This window comes from Prenolepis imparis, unplaced genomic scaffold, assembly GCF_030444845.1.
Source record: "Prenolepis imparis isolate NDT839.2.m4 unplaced genomic scaffold, iyPreImpa1.0 SCAF_8, whole genome shotgun sequence".
Classification (NCBI taxonomy): domain Eukaryota; kingdom Metazoa; phylum Arthropoda; class Insecta; order Hymenoptera; family Formicidae; genus Prenolepis; species Prenolepis imparis.
In genome coordinates this window covers 17,049,883-17,075,839 of record NW_028141166.1, presented here as the reverse complement: position 1 = coordinate 17,075,839, position 25,957 = coordinate 17,049,883, and the positions used below count along the sequence as shown (strand labels likewise).

Here is a 25,957-nt window from a genome sequence, read left to right as displayed (position 1 = left end):
AATTAGCTGTCACGAAGAAAATTAATTATTTGGCTAAAGTTGTGTAACTTAAAACGATCTCTACGTAAATTTCCACGTGATATGTAGTTAAGCAATCATTGGATCATAGTTCGGAAGCACTCATTATTTCGTCATTACATTACTCTACGAAGTAGAGAAATGCAAAATTTCTCCGAAAAAAGATTTTTTTATATGGAACATGAAAGAAAATAGATTGTATGCCGTTGGCATTCTCGAGAAAATTGCGCGCGGCGAACATATGGCTTGTGAAGTTATCTTGTGGAGACCCTAAATGATAAATGGGATGACATTTATTGTGTAAGTTAAGTCTACGAGTTACATTCCTGAACGTGATGTTTTTTTTTGGTGATGTCAAATTATTCCGTATCGTTTGTAGAGAAGACTTTCTTGTTCGAAGTTAAAGAGAAATATCGGTTGATTTGATTTTCATGATATGATATACGTATTTTGCTAATTATTAAAACTATAATGTCAAAAACCGAGGTAGCACATATTGTGAGTACTTGTAGTAAAATTACTCCAAAATTATATTATTGTTTATACGTGACGACAATATATATAAAATATTCTTGAAATATTGTAAATAAGATATTTAAAAAACACTATTTTCTTTTCGATCGATACAATAGGATCACAAACATTTCAGTCCTTTTTCGTATTTTTTTAAATTAACTTTTTATAAAGCTAGGATATAAACTGAAATTTCAATCTAAAATTGTTATTACTATGTTTTATTATGTTGAATTTTTCTTATCATATTTTTATTGAATATCATTTAAACAAGTTTTTACATTTATGGTTTATGTGGTGTTTGTGTGGGTGATAATATTTCAATAGAGAAATAATGAAATAATTCTCAGCGTTTGTCATATGTATACATGGTATACAATATAGAATATGTATACCGAGCACTTTGCGCGCTGCGGAATTGCAGAAATGTTTGTGGAACAAATCGCGCGACAAGAATCAGCATAACGTAATTGTATTAATTGCACAAAGAGAAAGAGAGAGAAAGAATTAGATGCTTTCACGCGACGAATACGATATTATCTCATAAATTATCCGGAAATGTAAATTTGTCCAAACTAACGCATATTTAATTAAGTTCTTGATAAAATACGAGATGTTTTCTCTATATATTTAATCGATTATATCAAACAACAAATTTTATAATCATATCTTCCACATAATGAAAAGGTTACATATTTAATTGTATTTTGTGTCAAAGTAAATATATATACATTGCATTAGTATAATTGCATTGTTTTGAAATTATTATAATATTATTCAAAATATACATAGAATCTTGTTAGCAATTTTCGACGTAGTATCTATTAAACGTGATGATAAGCTCAGATTGAATTTGTCGTATAGTTAAATATTCAAATATATTATAATGCATGTTGAAGCATAATAATGGCCATTGGTATTTATATGATAAATGAGGCCATTATCATATATATGTTTTTATTCAGCGAACATCAGTGGAGAGAAAATATATATAGGATGATTTATTAGAAGAAATAGAATACTTGAATTTTTTTCTTATTTGAAAATACAATTTCGCATTTAAAGATATAAAAAAAGGTATTAAGAATATTTATACAATAAAAAAATAAATATATATAATTATAAATAAAAACATATGTTATGTGGAATAAATGGTAGTTTTAAATAAATATGTGGGTGTGTATTTTCGCACATTCTTTATTAATTTTCCAAATAGATTGTTGATAATTGATAATTGATAATTCGCATATTTTATGTATATTTTAAATAATATAATAATATAGATATAAACTTAAGGGAAACTCATATAAACTTAAAGGAAATTATTAAATATCTTTCTATATATAACTGATTTTGTATTTATACATATATATCAGAAAAAGTCTTTTTAACTTATTATTATAAAATTATTTAAGTTTTAAATTATTCTGGAAATGCAACCGCAAGTTGCTACAACACAATTTCGTTTTACGATTGTTATCGATAATTAAATATATGACGAAGAGATTTTTCTTTCTACCACATTTTTCTTTCTACTAATGCGAGCTTGCCTTTGCCTTGAACTTTTACAAAAGGTTAGACAAATCAGAACGGTTTTACGTAGCAAAAAAAGCGCACAAGAACTGTAACTTTAATTTCAACTGAACGGAGAAGCTTGCTTACCATGCTTTTCTCTCATGCAGACAACATTGCTTGATGAGAACAATCGTAATTGGGTCGTAAAAGCAAATTTTCTCGCGCGTAAAACGCTGATAATTTCCTCGCAGTGCACTCAATTTCAGATTTCATTACCAGAAACTGTGCCATTACCAAGGGAACAAATCTTGATGATTAAATTTAATTTTTTGATTTTATGCTATTATCTTATGCTATTATATATATACTTCTTGTATTCTAATTTAAAAATTTCGAACTTTTTGAAACATGTTTTTTGCTAATGCAAAGAAATATTGAAATCTTACAATTGTATTCATGTGCTGATTGATTTTTTAAAATAATTAGAAAGAAACACTTTAACTCTCTGTTAAAAATATTAACTTTATTATTTATTCTTTATATTCAACACACATCCTGCGGAAACTATATATAGCAATACGGATGTTTTTTCGTCCAGAAGTAATCCAACGTTAATTCTATAACAATAAAAATTGATTAGCGCTATACGTCATAAAAATAGGATCAATAAGAACAGAATATGCGTGTGACACGCATGCCTGAAATTATTCTTATAATTATATATAGACGAACGCATCGCTTTTTTTAATATCTTGCTTTAGATGACAATTCGAGAAACTGCCTCTGTAGTCATAAAATAGCAGCTTTTGTAGGAACTTTTCAAAGAGAAATTCTTTCGTGTTGGAAATATATAAAAAATTAGTAATCAGTCAGGATTCTGTTTTCGTGTAACTCGCAAACACAGCAATGTCTCTTCGCGAAAGGATATTAGGCACGTGCCAAAGAAACTCAATAGCTCGATGCTTACGAGGGAAAGGGATTTCCCCAAAGACCGACTGTGTTTCTTCCCTGAATGATTTATCGTCATAAAACTTCAAAAGAAAACCACAAGTCATAATTCGATCGATTTCTTCCTCGCCGTAACAAAATTCTTGAATGATTTGTTTCGACTTGTATGTACAAAGTTTATGAATGAGCCAATTATTTGATGTATGTAGCAAAAATTCATAAATAGAAATATATTTCACGTAATTTTTGGATATAATACATTTTTATTCTTCTAAATTGGATAAATTTCAGGTAACGATATCATCTTTACTCACATTACATTAGTTTTAATATTAAATTATAATGTTACGTAAATTGATAGTGAGACAATTATTTTACGTGAGAACAAATAACACAATATATAAAGTAGCTATAATGATATCCAAACTTCATATTACAAAGTTTCTGAGCTTTGCCCAAAGGGCACCTCTGATAGCTCGATATAATGTTAACGAGAAATTATTACGTGAAGCGTGAATAATTCTGCAACAATTATGCATAAGAACGTGATATTTTTCGCATTTTGTCCCAACTAGGACAATCTGCGAAAAACACAAAATTTTATTTCGTTGTAAAAGATAACTCGGTATTTTAATCGTGCATTCGCAAGTATAATGCATATTATTTGGTTCTATCGAGCGCACAAAATGCTATAGATAAATCATATGCGTGTAGATCGCGATCTCTCAATTTCTAAACGCGTTTCATTCCACATATGCTTCATTATGTATTCGGAATCTGACTCCATTCTCAGGATACCAATCATGTTGAAATACGCGTCTGTCGAACTACAATTGCATTATCCGGAAGTTCTTAATAGAACTTCCGGCTGCATACGGAATTTTGCGGTAGGTCGGTTCTCCTTTGTAGAATCCACAATTTACGTCCAGTTCAAAGTTCGACTCCACCGACCACGGTCTCTCTGATTCAAAAGCAAAATTGTGATCTAAACATTTTTCACGCATTTATATTGATCATATAATTTAATGAGCGAGGTCACGCATGATTCTGCAGGCCTTTTAGCTAGCGAAGCCCTTGAAGCCCGCTACGTCGTGTCGCTGGGGCAAGGCTAGGACAAGGTGGAAAAGAGTAGCGCGCGACAATGCCGGACAGGCTTGACGGTAATCTACGGGGGCTGCTGAAACGAGTAGGTGAACTTTTACCCCCCGCTACGAATTACCGTTGCTCTTAGCCTGTACCGCGTCGGAGCATTTAATGCTACGCCCGGTATATAACAGCTCTTCTTGTCCTGCCGGTTCTCCATCCAATTCTCTCTTTTAACCTTCGTGGCAGGAAATACGATAGAAAGGCGCCGATGGTCGGGAGGAGGTGGGACCCTGTGGTATTCTTTCGGTTTGTACATACGACGCAGACAAATCCGTCGGATCCGTGGGTCTTGAAAGCGACCCACTCGTCTTGTTGCTCTTGGCTTGGCGCGTTCCATCGCATTTCTCCAATCTGAGTATATTCCTCTCTCTCCATCGAAATAGTTTTTCTTTATTGTCTGTTCTTTTTCTTTCTTCTTTCGTATTAGCTTTCTTTCGCATGAAATGCCTCCGATTGCAAAGAATATAATTCACGATTATTATTTTTTGACGAAATCTAGAGTAAGACCTTGACTAGATTCAATGAAAATGTAATTCCAATCAAATATTCTCTAAAAAATGAGATTTTAATTTTTAACATTAGAAACAAGATAATTTACAAACCTTTATTTATAATAAATAATTCAGCTTTAGCTTCAATTACCTTTTATTTTTACAAATTATTTTATTAATTTTAAAGTTAATTTGTTAAAAATATCGATAAGTCAATCGTTTGACATATATTTCATTTCTTTGAAAATTGTCTGAATATATATGTATATATTTGCTTTTTACGAAGAATAAAATAAAATTTGTTAGAGAAACTATTATTTTTTCTTTACAATATAAAAATGGCAATATAAAAATGATATAAAAGTGCAAAGGGATATTCCGTATATGATAGGATTGTTATAATAATAAATGTGCTAGTTTATTTAATTCGCCCTTTTGATCGACTTACGATGAGAGCTATTTGCAGGAAGAAGGAATCTTCCGCGCAGAATGATAGATAACAATTTTTCCACGACATAAACGTGATGTGAAAATATATTATGATCCCACCATGCGTTCACAAATAGCAAGTTAGCGATTCAGACAAAAAAGAGACAAAAAACATTGACAGCGATATTAACTGTAGATACGAACAATGTCATTTATTTCATAGAAATTGGACGTTAAAAGATTTATGTTTTTTTAATTCAGGCATGGTTTTATAAAGATAAAATAGATGAGTAATCATTGCATCCCCATACGGTGTCTTAAATTTACTATGCAATTTTTTGATGAGAGAGATCTGGCACACACTCTGTATATGTATAATTATATAATATGATATAATTTTTTCCTAACAAAACAAGGTGATTTTATTTGTATATTTTTAATTATTAAATTTAGTTATAAATCTATAAACAATAATAGAAAAATTGCAAAATTTAAACGTTTTCAGGTGCTTATAAAATCATCCGATATTTATACTTATGCATTAAGAAAATTTTCAAAGTTTACATTAGTGAATATTTAAGATATTGTTTTATGTGTACGCTGCAGTTTGATATCAAATATAAAATATTTATCTGGGAAAAAAGTCCCAATGTAAGATTGAGGATGTATTAAAGTAGCTTTAACCATTTGAGAAGTCTTCCTGAATAGCTTAAGATCCGTGCAACGGTGATAAGAACCGGCGAACATATGTGTTGAATTATGAAAGCTGGCGCCACAGATAATCGATTGTGGAAATAACCTTCCGTGTAAAGACGGTTGCCTAAAAGGGCAACCTTTCCCGGTCATTTAATATCTTGCCCTTTCTCTATAAGCAACTTTACGCTTCTCCCTTCTCTCCTCGCGTAATATAACAAATAATATAACAGAATAAATAAAATTTAACACGACAGAAAGAAGGAGAGAGAGAGAGAGAGAGAGAGAGAGAGAGAGAGAGAGAGGGAGAGATATTTTTCTTACAAGTCCATTGGATCATGAAATTCAATACAAAGAAATGAATTATTCTTATTCTTTCTCTCTCTCTCTCTCTCTCCTTTAAAATGTAATTTGACATTAAAAAAATACTAATTATTAATTATTAAATATTTAATTACTAATTATTAATTAAATACTAATTGAGCATGTTACTTATATGTATATTGCGAAATAAAATTGATCTACAAAACGTAATGAATAAATAGGACAAGAAATAAAAAATAATAATAAAATAATATTTAAAATTTATTTTATTTTATCGCTGTTTCAAGCACAAAAGAATGTCGACGTTCTTAATTGTTAAATATAGCCATCTCAAGTTGGAAATTGGAAAGGTTTGCTCTGAAAAGAAAGTGCCAGAGTATTATATTTATTGTAGAACTGGTAATCTAAATTACTATCCATGTAAGGCGAACCAGCCGAATTTTTTCGAAGAAAAATCTAACAACCTTCCTGCTCGATTGTTCTCCTGCGAAGACGGAGGAGTTAGGCAATTTGTCTGAAACGTCCCCTTGCATCAACGTGTCAAAAAGAAACGAAAAAAAAAAAGAAAAGAAAAAACACCAATAAAAAAGTGTGCGCGTTTTTTAAATTTTAATTACGTATTTAATTATACAATACTAAATCTAGTTCGTAATTATTTTAATCTATGTAGTTGCATTGCTAGAAAGATATCTTCGATTTCTTTTCTTATAAAAAAAACTACATTACTCAAAAGCACTGAGATTAATTTCTTAATGACTTGTGTTGAAAAACTCAATATATTATGTTACCTTCTTTGCCTATTAGTTGTCACAATAATTAACGAAAATTAATTAATTAATTAGTTTAGGATTTGGTATGTGCTCTGAAGATTTAAAAATTAATGAAGATATATAAATATAATTAAATATATATTTTTCATGGGTTATATATATGTATATAGTTCACGAATTGCATTATTTTGCATCATAAATCATCATCTAATTTTATTGTTTAATATCATGAATGTTTGAAAGAAGCACATTTTTATTTTTAGAAAGTTAACATCGCAAGAAATATTATTCAATAAAGTTTCAATAAAAGATGAGAAATAAAGTTTCTCAGTCAATAAAGTTTCAATATAAGATGAGAAATTTTCTAGGAGATATTTTGTTTTAGCAACGGAACATTTAAGCTCTAATAGCAAAGTTCCTATATAATAAAATATTTAAACAATATCAGGATTTTATTAAGATTTTATGTATGTATCGTAGAACCATAATATTGACTGGAAAAAGTCGACGGACGCTGTTTAATCTTCAGATGTATGTGTCAACATAATGAATTCATAATGTGTCAACATAAACGATTCTATCGTTCACACGCAGGTGACACCGAATAAATGAAGGGATAAATGTGGAAAATAATAGTGTTCAGGGTGCCGTGGTAATATACATCTATTATGGCACTGTGTATGGTATTAGACAAGATTTCTTTTGGGAATTATTAGTCACGCATTCACAGAAATGTTGTCTTTTCACTGGCTATATGAGAAGAAGAGAGAAATTATTTTTCCGACATTCTCAGTAATGTAATGCATCGAATAAAAGCAATATGGAAGCAGTCTTTTGTATTTTTCAACATGATGCGTTATTTGATTTAATATATTTAATTAATGTCCGTTTACATTATTTTATAATGATATAAATAATTTAATAACAATAAGAAACTATTCGGAGAAATATTAATTATAAATCTGAGAGATATAGGTAGATATAGAATAGATATCGAATCATAAATAATCTCTCAAAGAATATAATAAAACGTCTAAAAATAAATAATTAAAATTTAGAAATATAGTACTTTTTTCTTCAATCTTTTTCCGTAAACTTACTTTCAGTTTATTGTTAATAGAAATCGAATATTTAATTAATGACACACACACACACATCTATATACATATACCTAATGTCAAAATTTTATTTTAACAATTTATTTTATAAAATGAGTTCTTTCTATTTTATTTTTTATTTAATTGTTTCATTTTCTGAATTAAAATTCTTTTTATTACATATTATTTATAATATATTAGTGTTACAAAATAAACCGTGTGAAGTAAATATAAAAACTTTTAAGAGGACAATTTTCATTAAAGTAGATTTAATCTCGAGTTTTAAAACAAAATATTAGCGTACTGTACGAACTTTATAGGCTTCCGCTTCATGTTTCGCATGTTACTTTTATAATTTTGTTTTACTTTTGCTTGCGAATGACAAGTGAAACGAGTTGATTGAAAAAATAAAATTTTGATAGAACTTTACTTTTTATTTTCTATATTTTATGTCTGAGGAAAATATCATTTGTTTTATATTATTTTATTAAAAGTTAAATAGTATACAAATATTATTTATTCAAAGCTCAATTTTATTAAATAGAGTAATAAAATGTAAAATTCTTTTGTGATGTGTGTGTAAGATTTATACATTAATTGATATGCATATTTTATAGCTTTGAATGTTATTTAGGATAAAATAAAATTTTGAAAAATTTTTTTGTTTCAGGTAAGGCTGTTCCTTTTGTGGAATTAACTGTAGCACATGCTTCGGTGCTCACAATTTTGGCGATCAGCTTTGAACGTTATTACGCAATTTGTGAGCCATTAAGAGCAGGGTAAGACGCTAGAGTAATGAAAGGCTTAGGGAATAGAAACGAATAATTATAGAAAGCTTTAGGGAATATATAAAAACGAATAATTAAATTTTTAATGAATTGGACACATGAATTTAATCCGATTCAATACTCATAGATACGTGTGCACAAAAGCGCGGGCGACCTTCTTATGTGCCTTGGCGTGGGTGGCAGCGGCGTTATGTACAAGGTGATATAAAAAAAATTGGAATGATCTACAATTCGTTTCATTAATATTTTTTTATATTTTATTAATTCTTTATTTTTGCTGTCGTCTTGCTTTACTTGTCTTTTATGCTTTTCCTTTGGCTGCCGCATGTCGTCCTTTTTCACTAGAGTCTTTCCCATCTTACGTCTTCATATGGCTGTAATATGAAATCATCACCTATGAGCTCTATTAACTTCTCTCGCGAAAATATGTTTTAATTTTAAAATATACAGAAGAAATGCCAATCACGGTCAGCCTTGATAATCTATTTAGAAAAATATTAATTCAAGACAAAACTCTATAAATTTACGAGACAAAATTTTATAAATTTACTGTCAACTTATAATAATATACTTTAATAATATAATTTAATAATATATAATTAAAACAAGTTTTTTTACTAATTATAAATTGAGATAACAATTAGATGCAGACATGTTCAAATATTGTTATTACAAACACAATTAAAATTCTGAATTATACAATATTATTATCTTCAAAATGCATAGTTTTCTAATAAAAGTTTGAAGAATTCAAACACACACAGTATGAAATAATTTTGATGAATTAAAATCCAATATTGACGGAAAGTAGAACTTTAGGTTTCTCTAAACTTTACTATATTATATAACTATCATTCTCTCTACATCATATTTACAACTTCGATTTATTCACATTAAAACTTTGATTCAAAAAAATTTAATGTTGTAGAAATATCTTTCATTTTTTGTTTTCAGACGTATATAACTTTCACAATTTTAATAAAATTAGTGAAACTATTATTAGATTGAATTGCATTTAATATATATTATTCATTTATTAATTAATTATTCCGCAAGAATTTTGTATCCTACAAAATCATAAAGTATTAAATAAAGTTTGAAATAAATTTGAAACTAAAAATAATCTGAGACGTGAATAATCTGTATTTTATCGATTTAGAATTTTATTTGAATTGAATTACTTATTGAAAGAGTTTTGCATTCTTCATTCTATTAACTTTGACTAAAATTAGGAAACAATTTATTTGATACATACAACATGCACATTAATTGTTAAATTGTTATTTGTATATTAGGAATTAATTTGCTTTCACAAAAAATTACACGGGATTTTCTTCTCATAATAAAATAGTTTATTTCTCTACAAAAAAATTTAAATTGACAAATGTCATATTTAAAAAATTATTTAAATTCTTTAATTTTTTATTATTAATTAATACTTTGATGTTTTAATAAAGGAAAAATTAAAATGTTACTATAAATTAATTAGAAAATCTGTCATTAAAATTTCTTTTGTAAATGCTAAAATATTTGTTATACGTATTGTGTTATGATCTAAAACTCGAAAAGATATTTCATAAGGAATGCTTAGAACACCTCATACAATGATATGTATTCATAGCACGAGAACGTAGCTTTACACGTGTATTTCCTTTTGTTTGTATAAAGCTTCTAATTATTTATGCGTGTCGTATTGCATGCATAAAGCAATGGTTGCCGCAAGCGGCATTCAAGCGTGTGTATTTCTACACATGTACCTGTGAGTTGAACCGTCTAACAGGCTGCTTCTTTAATTTCATTATTCCGTCTGTATACATTTGACGTATTTTCATTTCTAAAATACTCTGTAACAAATATTATCTCAATTTTTTAATTTTTACTTTGACAGTATTTTTTCAATATTTAGTACTTAAGCATAATTGCGTAATTGGTATTCGAGAAATTTTTTTATTGCATTTGAATGATTGAATAAGTCTTTTTAAAATACGAAAATATCGCTAATCGTAATTTTATTGTCCAAAAATATCACGTTAATATATCGTTTTAATTATTTAATGCAACACGTTATTTCGATATTGATTTTTTTTAGAACATAACAAAGAAATGTAATTTATTTTATTTCGCGTTTTGTATCTTGTTTAAACTTTAACTCGAAAGATATATAGATAAAAAGAGAATTTTAATATATCAAGATATCTCTTGAAGGAATCCATTAAGGAATTATGACAATATAACGATGTATAAACGACAGATTTCGACAACATCAAAGGATTCTTTATTTGCAGTTACACGCTCATTTTCAGTGACAAAGTTTAACGAGCAAGCCACCGGTATTATACAGAACAGTCCATTTTGCTCTCATTATTCCAGAAACTACGTGTCACGTGCAGAGAAATTTCGTGTTAAGAAGAAATTTCTCGTAGAGATTGTTGAATCGTGCGAACTACAAAGACACATAATTGTATCTCTTTATTACAAGATACAAGACGTGCATATCGACATATAAAGCGAGCAGAGACATACATATTATGTATAAAAATTGCTCACATACTGAATATTGCGAGTCGTGGTATCTTAGACGACTCTTTAAAAATTCTTCTTTTCAATACAAGCTATCTACGAATATTACGAGATCGTATTGTATTCTGTCACATTTGGCAACACAATGGCGTAACTCCATCAAGTAACATTTATTACGTGTCATATTGGTTGGATTGCAAAAGTTCGTGCCCGATTTGAAGTTATTACCACCATCTATGCAAATCGGGCACGAACTTTTGCAATCATCCAATATATCATATTTTATATACAGTGTTGTGCTTAGATGATTTTAAAATTAGCTAGATAAAGATGAGATAAAAATATGTAAATTTATCTTAGATAAGATGAAGATGATTTTGTTTTAAATATATCTAGATAAAAGATAAAATTATATGACGATTCATCTAGATAACTTCCAGATAATATTATTTTTAAAATCGCTTATGTGAACAGTTAAAAAATGTAAATAAATAAAAATGTAATGTAAAATAAAAAAAATGGAAATTATAAAAGAGATATAAAAATATATTCATAGTTTTTTATTTATAAGTTTTTATCGTTTACTGCTTAAGTTCTACTATACTTAAAATATTTTCATGTGCTATGAAACTCTAAATCAAACTATCTGAATATTATTTTAGATAATTTAGTAAAGATAACACTTTTTTTTATCTAAGATGCAGATATAGATAATATATTTTTTAATTATCTATATAAAGATAAGATAACGCCAAAATTTCATCTAGATGATCATCTATATAATTTTATTTAGATAACAGCAAACACTGTTTATATATTACATACTTTCGGCTTTATCGTACATTCAGGATGCATTAAAATTTGTTAATGACATAAAGATCAATAGCGTGATATTTACACAGGTTCTTAACATATATATTATATATATATAACATATATAATATATATTATTACTATACATATATATTAAAATATTAGAGTATTCGAGTTTTTACGGGAGCATTAGAGTTTAAAATATCGGATATATCGCGAAGACAAAAATCTGAACTTAATGAGATTCCGTCACTAGGCACTAATAGGCACAAAAAAGTGATAGTGTATTGTTTTCATGAAAAAAAGCTAGCACAAATGAAATTATACGGGGCAATGGTTCGCTAGTAAGCTTTTATCTCGCATCAGTGCATTTAAACCAGCGCTATGAATGAATGGACTTGCCAAAATTCGCGAGTGTCATCGTCGCAATTTCTCTCATAAAAGGGATTCCCGTCAGATTTACTGAAAGAGGAAACCATTTTATATCCGTCGCATAAAATGCAGCTGATTATTTTATTATTTTCTAACGTAAAATATTTAATATATATACATAAAGGCGATTTTATATGATAGATATGTAGAATAAATCTTACTAAACATTGAGATATAAGATTAGAAGTTTCGACGTTATATATAAATTGATAAAAACATGATTTTATTAAGGTAAGGCATTCTAAATGCATATTATCTTTAAACTTTACTAAAATCATGTTTTACTATGCTATTTTTAGAATGACATAACATGAATAATTATTGATAATTAAAGAGTTCAGGATATCGATGAAAATATATGCATACTTCTATATTATACGAGCCAAAAATATTTCATATAAGATTCTGTGGGGTCCCGAAACTATTTTATGATGTCTGCATGCGAGTTACATTTTTCTCTTGGAATGCACTTGAAATAAAAGTGAAGAAAAGGCCTCCGGCAAACACGATTTTTGCTTGATAAATTTCAGACAAATATATGTAATATATATCTCATTATATAATATATATATATCATTTAATAGAGAGATTAAAATAAAAATATCAATAAATTTTTCTTTTCTAAACAACGTTAAAAGTGTAATGAAAAAATTATATTTATATCATATTTTCTTACTCTTTTCCAGCATATGCATACTTTAAAAGTGCTTATATATGCTTGGGGGATGAAAATAGATATATGTCTACTCTTTCTTGAAATTGCAAATTGCCGTGCATAAGAAAAATATAATTTGTAAATATTTCTTAAAAATGTATACGGGTAATGCATTATGTGTTACTCGAATGCATGTCAGGCATAACATATGTTTCACAATATTTAAAATAGAAACTTTCTTGCTATAACTTCTTTATAGAGAAAAAGAAACAGAAAGAAAATTAAAACTATCTTGATTAATTCATAATAATATGTAATACAAAATTCATTATATTAAATTGATGCAAAAAGTTTATTATAAAAAATTAAAATTGAAATAAAATCAAAATCGAAATTTTAAAGAAAATCTAAAACAAAATTACAGTAATTTTTCCTAATTAAGATATATTTAAATGATACATATCTCTAATATACTTTTTTATAAAGAAGATAAAAAATCAATCTCGTTTTTAAGAACTCAACTTTATGTAAAACAGAGCTTGATAGAAAAGAGTGATATTGCATCAAGAAAGAAATGACACATAGAAATCTCAAATTAAAAATTTTACATAGATTTATCTGTCAAGTAAATTTTCAGTAATAATCGCAAAGTTAATTTTTTTGGATGCATATTTTGAAAAGTACGATAGAAAGGCATCCGAAAAAGGATAGGCGGATTCGAATTTTGCTCCATAAACTCCAGTCGGTCTCTCAATACCACCCTCGCACCCTCGCGTTTATCCAGATAAAAGCAGCTTTATGTACGCTGTGATAGGACCACACATACGTCATAAAGGCGATATCGCCTGTAAACCACACTTCTCACAGAAGTCTGTGTACGTCGTGTACGCGTTATGTGCGCAAATCGTCTCCCAGTCGTCAAATACCAAGAGCCCAAGTTTATAGCCACTTATGATGAAACAGGGAGCTGCACCCTTAGCAAACATCGTGATATTAGAAACGTATCTTGAATTAAATGTTACGTTCCAGAAGATTAATTTTAAGTAAGAATTTTTCTCTCTGAACTTGAAGTTATCTATCGAATTTTTAACTATCACTATTTTGATTAACTTTAATATTTTTTTCTTAACGAAAATATTAAAGGATATTGTTATATATTTTTTAATATTTAATATAATATATATTTGTGATGTGAAATACATATAATTTTGATTAAAATTTTTAGTTTTCGAATATCCGATAACTGATAACTGAAAAAAGCTCCCTTAGTTAATAAGTTCTAAGTTTCGAAAGAACAAAATTATATTTTGCAATTGTGGTTTCAGAAAATTTGATTTTATTATGCAATGCATAACTTAAAGTCATAATTAAATAATATTATATATACAATATATAATATAATTATATTCTCTCATTTAAAGACAATCGAATAAAAATATCAATCAATTCTTTATTTTTATATTTTTTTAACATTAAGGATGTAATTAAAATATATCTATTTTTTTTGTCTCTCAAGTTATTTCCGGTATATATATACTTTGAAAGTACTTTAATTTGTTTAGCAAAGTAAATGTTATAGTTAGCACAGCTAATACCAAAGGGGGAAACAGTAACAGTTAGTAACACATGCTTGGCATTTCTCCTTCCGAATACGTTTAAGCGTTTTCAAATCATCCATCAGAGCTTTGAGAGTAGAGGAAGAAGCAATCGAACTACGTTACAGATTGTATTACACTTAGTCCGAAATCAAACCAACATACCAAGTTCAAATACGATTTGTATCTTTCTTATCGTATTTATATATTTCACATAAAGTAGCAAAAAATATTATACTCCGCTATAAATGCATACATTACAAAAATATATATTTCTATTTCTTCTTTATGATATTTTTAATGAGATTAGATTATTCCACGATATAGATTGTGGGCAATATTCTTTTAAAATATTCCGTAATTATTTTCAAAGATTATAGGCATCCTGAAACTGATTTAATCAATTTTAATATTGAAGTGTGATTTGAAGATGTATACCTATTTATATTTAAATATTATTTGATCTATTACGTACGTGTCTGTTAAATTAATAAATATACTGGAATATATTTATATAAAAAAAAATTAAAAAATAAGATATAGATATACGAATCGCATATTTTTATTTTTATATAAAAAATTTAACCGGATAAACTCTCTCTTATATCTATTTCTAAGATGTTCTATTTCTAATTCTATCGAAACATCGGAAAGTATACAAAGGAGAATCCGGATCTATTTAGTATATTCGGAGTCTTGTGGATTATAAAAGGATTTTGTCGACACGATTTTAAGAAAAGCTGGATAACCGTATTAACGGGATCAAGACACAGTCGTGTGGACCCTTCACGAAACTCGATGTTTTTTAACTAGAAGCACGTTTTCGAATTGTAATTTTGGAATCATTGCGACACGATGTTGACGGCGAAAGAAAAATAAAACTTTCACTAGGAAAACAACACAGATTGAAGGAATTAGAAATGTCCGCGTAATAGCTAAAGTTGATAGGCGACAGTGATTTATGTATAGCGTAAAAGAGGATATTACACTTGTTTGTATTACACACTTTTATTATTGTCGCTGTAGAATGAGAAAGATATGCTGGAATAAATAAACTACGTACTTCTCTTGCCATTTTTTAGCTTCATCTCGCGAACAAAATATACTTATACACATACATATAATATACACATACATATTGTTAATATATTACGGTAAAAAGTTTGGAATGTCGTTTTTGTAGGTGTGATTTTTTCGTTAAACAAAAAAAATAAGTTTACGAAATTTGGTTTTTCTTATGCAACAACACGAATCACTACGATAAAGCAATAAAATCGCAAATGCGAAATAAAGCAGAGCTTATCACGAACTCGTAAAAACTTGCATCAAATATATTCGCGGTTATTTGCTCTCTCTCTCTCTCTGGGTGTGTGTAAGATTTCTGCTTCCGTTCCACTTGCAAAACGGTCGGAAAACATTTCTGAAAGATCTTTATGCAGAAGTACTTATAAGATTGACTGCAACAGCACCGTTAAAAAAATATTTTGTTTACTGAAATTTCATTAATACAAACATAATATTTTGTATATCTTTGTTTATTAATTTATGTTATATTTTTTAATTATAATTGCACATTTGTATATATGCGATGTTTAACAAAATTTTTTAATATCTACAAACTCTCTTTCTGATTAATTTAAAGTTGATATCTTTTTAGGGGAAATAACAAAGAAAGTTACGACTATAATTTTTCAATTTTTAACATTATATATATTTTTCTAACAAAGCCTTAAATTAAAATTCTTTTGAAGTAAACTTTAAAGTATTAACTAAATTAAATGAATATGACTTTGTTACCCATTTCAACCCCTTAGTCCGCAAGAAACTTTCTTTTGTATAATAAATGGAAATTATTAATGCTCGATATTTTCATTAATTCAATCGTCAACACTATTCCGTGCATTATAGTATAGTATGTATAGAATGTCGAAGTTATGTAATTGCAAATACATATGATCTGGATAATAAAAAATTCTACTCTTTGTTAAATAATTAAATATAATATATTATTTACAATGTAGTTTTTATGTGATAACATAATTATTTATCGAAGTTAGGTATTTCATGATCAGGAGTCTGCTTTTGTATTTAGATAACTTTACATATAGCATCAACCAATTTTGCTATAAGATAAAATTTAGAGAAACTTAAATCTATGATTAAAACTAGTCTTTGATTAAAATTAAGACTAACATAAGTTATGATATACCTTGCATAAGTGTAGAAACTAAAAACTGCAGAGTTGTCTTTCAGTTTGCAAAAGCATTTTACGGAAGCCAAATATTATAATTCTAAAGAAATATAAATATAATATTTCTTATTTTCTGAAGATTATCCACACAATTTCGCGAGCAATTTTATAAAATCGGTTTAATATAAATATACTACATATTGTCTTGGGTTGAAGTCTTATGACTGTAAATCTTGACAGTCGCATATCTTAAATTAACGATTATTTTGGACGAAAGAGAAAACTGTATATATTCTGTATATATTCTTATATTATGTACATATAAAGTAGAGGCTCCGCATCCCTGCATTATTTATTTCGTATATTCTCGATATATTGTTATGTACAATTTGCTATTCTTTATATTCGCGAGATTAAACTTTATTTACTGGAGAGTAATTAATAGAAATAATGAAATAATGATATAAATAGAAAAACCATTGTTTGTGTGTTTTAAATAATTCTAAGGATTAATTATAGATTCTAAATAGAATAATTGAGAAGAATAGAAAGAATATAAGAAACATTTTTTTATTTCGTTGTATTTTCTATTTAAAATTTGCTTTAGATGCTATAATTCGCGATAAAATTTGGAACAGAATTCTATTTATAATTTTCTATATTACATAATGTGAATTTTATACTTAATATGTAAGAAAATACATTTTTTAGAAAATAAAATACTCATATATGTAAAACCATATCAAAATATACATCTGTCTTAAGATATGCGACATATAAAATTATAAATAAATTTCCATTATATATATATATATATATATATATATATATATATAAACTTTCTTACAAAGAGAGTGTGTAGATCGTCTAAAACGAGTTTTAGACAATATATTTTCATTTTTATATACATTTTACATTTTCATATATTTTTCTTTTCCACTTTCACGACGCAGATTTGTAGAATGTAATCTTCTGAATCCGAAGCTCTCAACGTGTATTGAAACTTTCTTCTTCTTATGATAATCGCGAATTCCATAAATACTTTGCAACAACTCGCGGACAAAACAAATATCTCTGTTGGAAAATTCTGAAAAATCATATAGTGAGATATTTCGCTTTCTTGAACGCGAATATCGACACAATCCAGTGATGGATCGCTTTAAAGCGTGTCTCTCAATTTTATGCGTGACAGTAGCATCTCCACAAGATAACTATTTTGAAGTCACTCAGATTTCTTGCCTCGGTTTAATTATTCTCGTTTTTGGTGATTTATCATTCATTTGATATTTTGTCATTGTTAAACGTGCGATTTCGATACAATGCAATGTTTTATAAAGTTTCAACATTTAAATAGCTCGGTATAAATGCAAATTCTACAAATATAAAGGCAAAGCATAATACATATTTTTATGTTGTCTTTTTTATTGATATTACTTACTCATTAAGTTATCTCTCGTGATTGTAATGAATAAACGTTTTCAGTTGTATATTTAAATGAATGAAACAGGAAAATTCGATCAAGACATCTGTGTAACATTTTATGGCACTTTTTAGTTAAGGGTTAAAAAAAAATCATCGCTTTTTTCCTTCAGGTATGTGCGAAAGTGCGTCGAGATAAATGGGGGTATGCAATTATCGAAATCACATTTCACCCAGCACTCGAGGAAATCCAATATCATCCTATCGTCTGCGTGCGAAAATCGAGTTCGAGACTTGTAATACCCTGTGTAAAGTAAGCCCGAACAAAAGGAAAATGCGATATTCTGTTTCATGGCGTGGGAAGAGGCAATATATAGATTTATTTTTTTCTCGTCTATTCTTGTAGAATAATGATAATTTTTCTACCTATATAGAGTCTGCTTTTCCTATTTATTTGAATAAAATTTATTTAAAAATTATTTTAATAGCTAACTAATATTTACACTTACATTGGATTTGTAGATATGAAAAATAGACTTATTGTTAGCATGCTATGCATTTTTTATATGATATGTTAACTATCACGAGAAAAAAAGGCGCAAGCAGTTTTTTTAGATCTATAAAGCAAATGTAAATCAACGATTGTTAGCATTTATCTCAATTCTAGATAAAAATTTTATATTAATAACATTTTTCTTTCATTCTTTTTTATAATAAGTACGGTAGATTTTCATAATAAATACGATAGATTTTCATGAAAAATATAAAAAGACGGAAAAAGAATCGCTTGAACAACTTAACCCAATTTTAAAGTTGAGCGCAGTTCCTTGTTTAGACATTAATTTTTAAATACTCGAGTCCATTTGATCACATCGATTTTTCTTTCGCATAAATTTTTTATTGTAAAAAAAATGTGTAGAAAGGAAAAGCTAATCTCTCTCTCTCATATCTTTCTTGTGTTGTTAAATTCTCCTTAAAATTTTAAAGATTTTTGTAGTTTAAAGTTAGATTGCATATAATTATGCAAGCTCAAAGTCGAATGGAATATTCTGTTCTATGCATTTGTTATTTATTACATAAAAGAAGCATTGTTATAACAATCAAGATGATATTATATAAATTTAAATGTAAATTCAGATAATCATAGATATAAATTTAGTTATGATCTATATGGAACAAGAAAGTTTTCATTTCTCACGTAAAGACACTTTATATTAATGCTAACGAGTTGACAATTGTTCTCGTGATAATAGTTTAGACAACGTACAGGCGCAATTCGATAAGTTGCTACTAGAGTCCGACCGAAATTACGGTTTCGGTTTCGGTTACGGCCAATTTCGGCCAAAAATCAGGATTTCGGTTGATTTCGGTTTCGGCCGAAATTGAGAGCAAATTTCGGCTACGTTAACCGAAACTGTACAAGTCGCAACGCGTCGGTTGGCGCCGATTGATGCAACTTTTATGTAATCTCAATAATAACTTATGTAAAAGTTTATAACTTTTCAAAAGCGGATAATATAATTCAATATTATAAATTATAATTATAATGCTTTATTTTATAGTATATTATTTCGTATTGTTTAAGTACTTCAGAAATATTTTTATATTTTAATAAGATATTTAATAAAATCTTATTTCTTATTTCAAAAGTACAATGTACATGAATTTCGCTTTTTAATATGTAATTTTTGTAAAAATTTATTCCTTACAAAAGTTTCGGTTTTCGGTTTCAATTTCGGCCGAAATAAAATAAAAACCGAATATTCGTTTTCGGTTTCGGCCGAAACAAAAAAATTGATTTCGGTCGGACTCTAGTTGCTACAACAACTTTATCGTAATGACAAAAGCTTACTCAGAAAGCAATTGCATTTCAAAAATTGAATCTTTATAAATCATTTCTATTTTTTAAACAACAAAAACTATGATAATAGAAAACTGTGACAATTATGATATTTCTAAAACCATTAAACAAGAAATCTTGTTGCGCTAAAAAGTTACTTTAAATAGAGCTATAGTGATACCAATATATTCAATATTATTTTGGTGAGGGTGAGGTTTATTGAAGGTTTAAAGTTTAAATCAATTATAAAATAAAAGTTTAAATATTTTTTATTTTAAATTGATAATTTTTTTTTAAATAAAGAAAATTATATTAAGCTTTTCTAGTCTATATTTAATCTATGAGATAAAAGTTTTAGAAACTTTGTGTTCCTTTTTTTCTTTTATAAATTTACTTGACGCGAAATATATATACCTTTTCTTAACACAATTCAGGCTGGCCAGTACGTATCTTGTGAGATATCTTTGTAAACATTATGTCAACCGATAAAATATCTATATAAGTATCTAATTAAGCGAATAGAGTAATTCGCAAAGTTTTACTAAACGCATCTGTCTTTACCAAGTTAAGACGCGCTTAAGTAGTTTTGGGGAAGTAAGCCACTTAAGCATACGTCTTAGCTTAGTAGACGATGTATCAACGTATCACAAACTGCAATCTATCTTTATCTCATCAGTCTAACATCGTATTTTCGATCCATCTTCTCGAGAAGCATTTCTACTGGGTTATTATTCTCGAATCATTGAATAAATTTCGTCTCGCTTCTCTGCTTCCTTTTTCTGTCCGCTTGTCATCGCGAATCGACACATCGTCGAAGTCGCGATCTCGTTGCAAGAGAAACAAATACGAAATAAAGTACGTTCTTGGTTTCTTTTTTTTTTCTCGATTACAGTCCGATGATCTGGGTATCGCAGTATCGAGAAATGAGGATGACAGGTCACGGTGTCGCGCAGGTCATCGTCGCTGACGTCGGGAACGATCAGCAGATGATGAATCAGGTGAATCGCGTGCCGGTGTGCCTGACACAGGCCGACACTTCCGCTAGTGTCACGTTCTTCCTGTTACTGATATTATTCTTCTTCCTCGCGCCGTTCGTGATACTCGTGGTGCTGTACTCGTTCATCGTGAATCACCTTATTCGCGACTCGTCCGGGAACACCAGCGACTCGTATCATAGCCGTGCTAGGAGGCAGGTGGTGTACATGCTACTGACCATAGTCATAAGTTTCTTCGTGTGTCTGTCACCCTACCGGCTTCTCATCTTCTACATCGTGATAGCGCCCACCGAAGAGATAGCCGCGATCGATTACGACACGTTCTTCGGCCTGCTCAATTTTTGCAGGATCATGTTTTATTTGAACAGCGCCGGCAATCCGATACTGTACAATCTGATGAGCAGTAAGTTCAGACGGGGTTTCCTGAAACTGTGCGGTCTTGCGAACGAAGGGGGCCCGCATCTGAGGAGCACGATCGTGCGTGCGAGAAGAATCGCGGTGAATCAGCAGGAGAATCCCGATCAGGAGGAAAATTTTTTGTAAAATACAGCAAAAAATGCAATGATTTGTGACTTGCTGTCCAATGCGATACAATAATACGTTTCTACGTATAAAAGATCAATGACGAATTAATGAAAATGTCGATTGATATATCAAATAAAATGTTAGCGTTGACATTTTTAAAGCCGGAAAACTAGGCTCAATTTGATATGCTTATTAAAACGGAACATGGAAATATTACAAAATTATACATACAATAAAATGACATGAAAGTATTAAAAATAAAGAGAAATATATAGAAGTATCGGAAAGTTATATTTATTGAAAAGGATATGAAAACATTGAAAAATTATATATATCTATTACAAATGAACGTAGAAAAATATCGGAAAATTATATTTTTAATAAAAGAGCACGGAAATATTAAAAAATTATAACGTACTTTTATTTGTACTTGCAATAAAAATTACTGGAAGAAACTTAAGACTGAATGAAAAAAGAAGAACTTCTCTTTGTGCTAGATTGAATGAGAAAAACTTTTGACATTCTATAAGATATTAAACTTCGTAGATTTTTACGAAAGTTGTACACAAGAATTGAGCGATTTGTACGAATAAGTTTGAAAAGTTTTGAAAAAGTAATGTGATTTTATTTATTAATATACTGAAGACGATTAAGTGTATACGAATCTGATATATTAAATGTCACACGAATATTTCTTATATTAATATTTTTAATGTGAAAATATATGGAATTTTCGTGAATGTCCTCTTATAAATGTCAAATGACCTTTGTTTCTTTTTTCCGCAAGTTTAATTTTATTTTTATAATTATTATAAATTATTTATATTTATTGTATATACTTTGCATAACAATAGAACAATTTTTATTAAAATACTTGTTTAAGGTATCGTATTTTAGAGAGACTTATATATATATATAACGCTGCATGATACGCAATATTCATGCAACATTATGCTAATTTACTAAAAGCTTCGTTACACGCGACACATGCTCGCGATAATAATCAATTTCTGTCTCTTTTACCATATTTTAGTCCTATATTGCTAATGGTGACCTATGAGATGGAGGAGAACGTCGATGGAACGTACGTCCCTACTTGCACAACACCAGCTTCAACGACCTGGATGATGGGCTTCATTCTGACGACGATCGTGGTATTTTTCCTGATTCCTCTTCTGATCTTAATAGTTCTGTACACGGTGATCGCGAGACACCTGATGGCGAATCCGACAATAAGCCGTGGACCGGCGAATAATTTGCTTAAATATCGCAAGCAGGTAGTCCTGATGTTAGGCACAGTGGTGCTGTCCTTTTTTCTGTGTTTATTGCCCTTTAGACTTCTCACTCTTTGGATCATCATCGTGCCACCCAAGATGGTCGTCTCGCTCGGCATAGAAGGCTATTACAGTCTCTTATATTTCTGTCGAGTAATGCTTTATTTAAATTCCGCGATCAATCCGATTTTATACAATTTAATGTCGACAAAATTCAGGGATGGTTTCCTTAAGCTATGTGGCCTGGGACCTACCAGACGGAAAAAGAAGAAGACGTCGGAACGTACGGGCACTTATACGACCGGATCGACCAATTGCAGCAGCAATCAATCGGATTTCTGGCGAAGACACAGTAGCAATAAGAGTTGCAGTGTTAAAGTATCATGCAATGATCAAGCATCTACGGATAAACAGATTAAATTGCCTTTGCTAACGGCCGTCGTGGCCGGAAGTATTGTTAAGAAGAAGCAAGAAAGTTACGTTTGATTTTTCGTAGGCCAGACTGTTTTAAAACGCTTTGCCTTGTTACTCTGTCTTCGCTATATTTTTTTGAACTTTTCACGTTATCTTGCAAAAAATTAGAGATGAATTTTCAAGCACTGTCTATCAAGGTAATTATATATTTTAATTGAATATTTTGCATATAATATATATGATATAATTTATTAAGTACAGTTTATTAAAGAATTAAACACAGATTAATGAATTAGCGCAATAATGAACCGGATTTTCTCTCATCCTCGATATATGCTCCAGCTTTTCGTTGTCCTTTACTAGCCCGATATTTCCATGATTATGTGATTACATAGATAATTTATTAACATAAAGTAATTAATGATAGACTATTCAAATATTTTGTAGCGCAATGGCTATGAAATAATCATTAATTAAATGTTTACTCTGAATGTTACTATGTCAGCAGTAGATTAGATACGATTCACAAGTCCAAACGAGATTAGAGTACAATAATTATATTAGACATTTGCTGTGACAAGATCATAGGATATATAATTTTAGTTCCTCGATTTTATACATAACATACGTTGCATAAATGGTATAGGCATATAAGCTATATATATGTATATAACACGCAGTAAATAGAAATTCTTTCAAGAATTAAGAAATGCGTAGGAAAAGTAAAGAACGCAATTTCTCTTTTTTGTTCCTAAATGTTTTAACCATGGTATATTTAATTTAAAGATTTAATTGAGCAAATAGATATACAGGAAAACTAAATATAACAGATATAGGGAAAAAATGCGCTATTGCAAAAGGGAATTCATTTTTTAATGATTTTTTTTCATTATATCTCGCTTTTTAACATTAGTCAGCATTGAAATTGTTTTGTTGTATTTTAGAAATCAAAATTTCGCTATTCCATTAATGAAATTAGTGATAAAATCCGATGATAGAAGCAAGATGTTATTAATCATCGATATAAAAATGAAAGCAAAATCACAAATTTTATGCACAAGTCGAAATTAAATTGAATTTTAACTTTGTTGATACACTTTGTTATTGATAGTATAGTAGGTATTTTCTATGATGCAGGCATCTGATTGTGAAAAGAAATACTTTTTAATGAGAATGTAGGTGATTTAAATATGAAGTATAGTTACTGTCTGAGAAACTATCGCATACTAAATAGTATTGTAAAGTAGCAAATTTACATCAAATATTCCAAAAATTACGAAGCTTTTGTGCAGTTGTTGTAGAAATGTTCATAAAAAAATTTTTGGAATTTTTAACATTAGCTACATCTTGTTTTCTATAAATAAAATAAAAGAAAAGTCTGATTTAATGTATATTATGTGTGTGTGTGTGTGTTTGTGCGCGTGTGTATATACATAGTTGGTGTTTTCATTGTTAAGCTAATGATAATTTAATTGTATAAACGCACAGTCGACTCGAAAAATTGTAACATTGTTAGCTGTGTGTTATTTTTAGTGTCATCTTTTTTCATTAGTAAGTACTCTTTAATAAAGATAATAAGTTAACTATTTATTATTATTTATTATAATTAGTAAAAATATTTGAGAGAGAGAGAGAGAACACTTTACAAAAATTATTTTTATCTATAAAAAAATTTATTATATTATTATTGCTACATTATTTGATAGCAAGTTAACCATTTTTTCAGCATTTTTGAAAACTTGTTAATATTACAAAAATTATACAATCACGTTCACACATTTGTGCTTATCCATTATCTCTGATAAGTATTACCATGTATTATCGCGCAGAAGAAAACAAAATTCAACGCATAAATCCTGTATGAGTGAAATTTGCTTTGAAGTCACTAGAAATTTGATTTGCGGTTTAATCTGCTTAATTTCCAATATCAAATAAACGTGGAACCACACCTTTGACAAATATTCTCGTGAAGCAAAACTAGTTTCTAATTCATTAAGAAATTTATGAGAGAGAGAGAGAGAGAGAGAGAGAGAGAGAGAGAGAGAGAGAGAGAGAGAGAGATGAGAGAATGTATGATATTCTTGGTATGATATATACCAAGAATACCAAAAGTTATTTAAAGTTAATAGGTATTTCTCGAAATAAATATTATAAATAATGCGCTTACACGCGTGTCCGCATGTTGACAATTCTCTCGTAATTTGAAAAGAAAGTTTGATTAAATTAATTTTATTCAGATAACGCAGACTATTATTTTGACATGATCAATATGAAACGCAGAATCAATAAATATTTATTTTATTTTAATTTAGCATACTAAATGGTAAGTTATTCTAGTAGTTGATAAAATTAATTTATTTCAGAAATGAATAAAATACTACATATTGGCTTTATAAATGCTTGTTTTCGCTATTTATAAAATGTAGAATTTTTTGTAGAAAAATATGTCAAGGATAGAACATTTTGATATATTTTATTGAAATAGTTGATTAGTATATAAGCAGTTTACTTAATAAAGTATAATTTATTAACGAATTAATATTAATTACGAT

At 28.7% G+C, this 25,957-nt stretch overlaps 1 protein-coding gene across 7 annotated transcripts in view; it reads left to right on the top strand.

Moving 5' to 3' along the window:
- The window catches only part of Ethr (ecdysis triggering hormone receptor), a 103,347-nt gene that overhangs the window by 62,062 nt on the left and 15,328 nt on the right, over window positions 1–25,957 (top strand). For 6 of the 7 annotated variants that reach the window (XM_083043453.1, XM_083043450.1, XM_083043449.1 and 3 more), the window contains 3 exons: window positions 8,615–8,723; window positions 8,860–8,931; window positions 22,751–25,932. In XM_083043453.1, the coding sequence (XP_082899579.1) occupies window positions 8,615–8,723; window positions 8,860–8,931; window positions 22,751–23,477 (908 nt within the window). In that variant the 3' untranslated portion in view covers window positions 23,478–25,932. Of the gene's footprint in view, window positions 1–8,614; window positions 8,724–8,859; window positions 8,932–22,750; window positions 25,933–25,957 lie in introns of those variants that run through there. The other variant, XM_083043447.1, reaches the window with a different exon arrangement.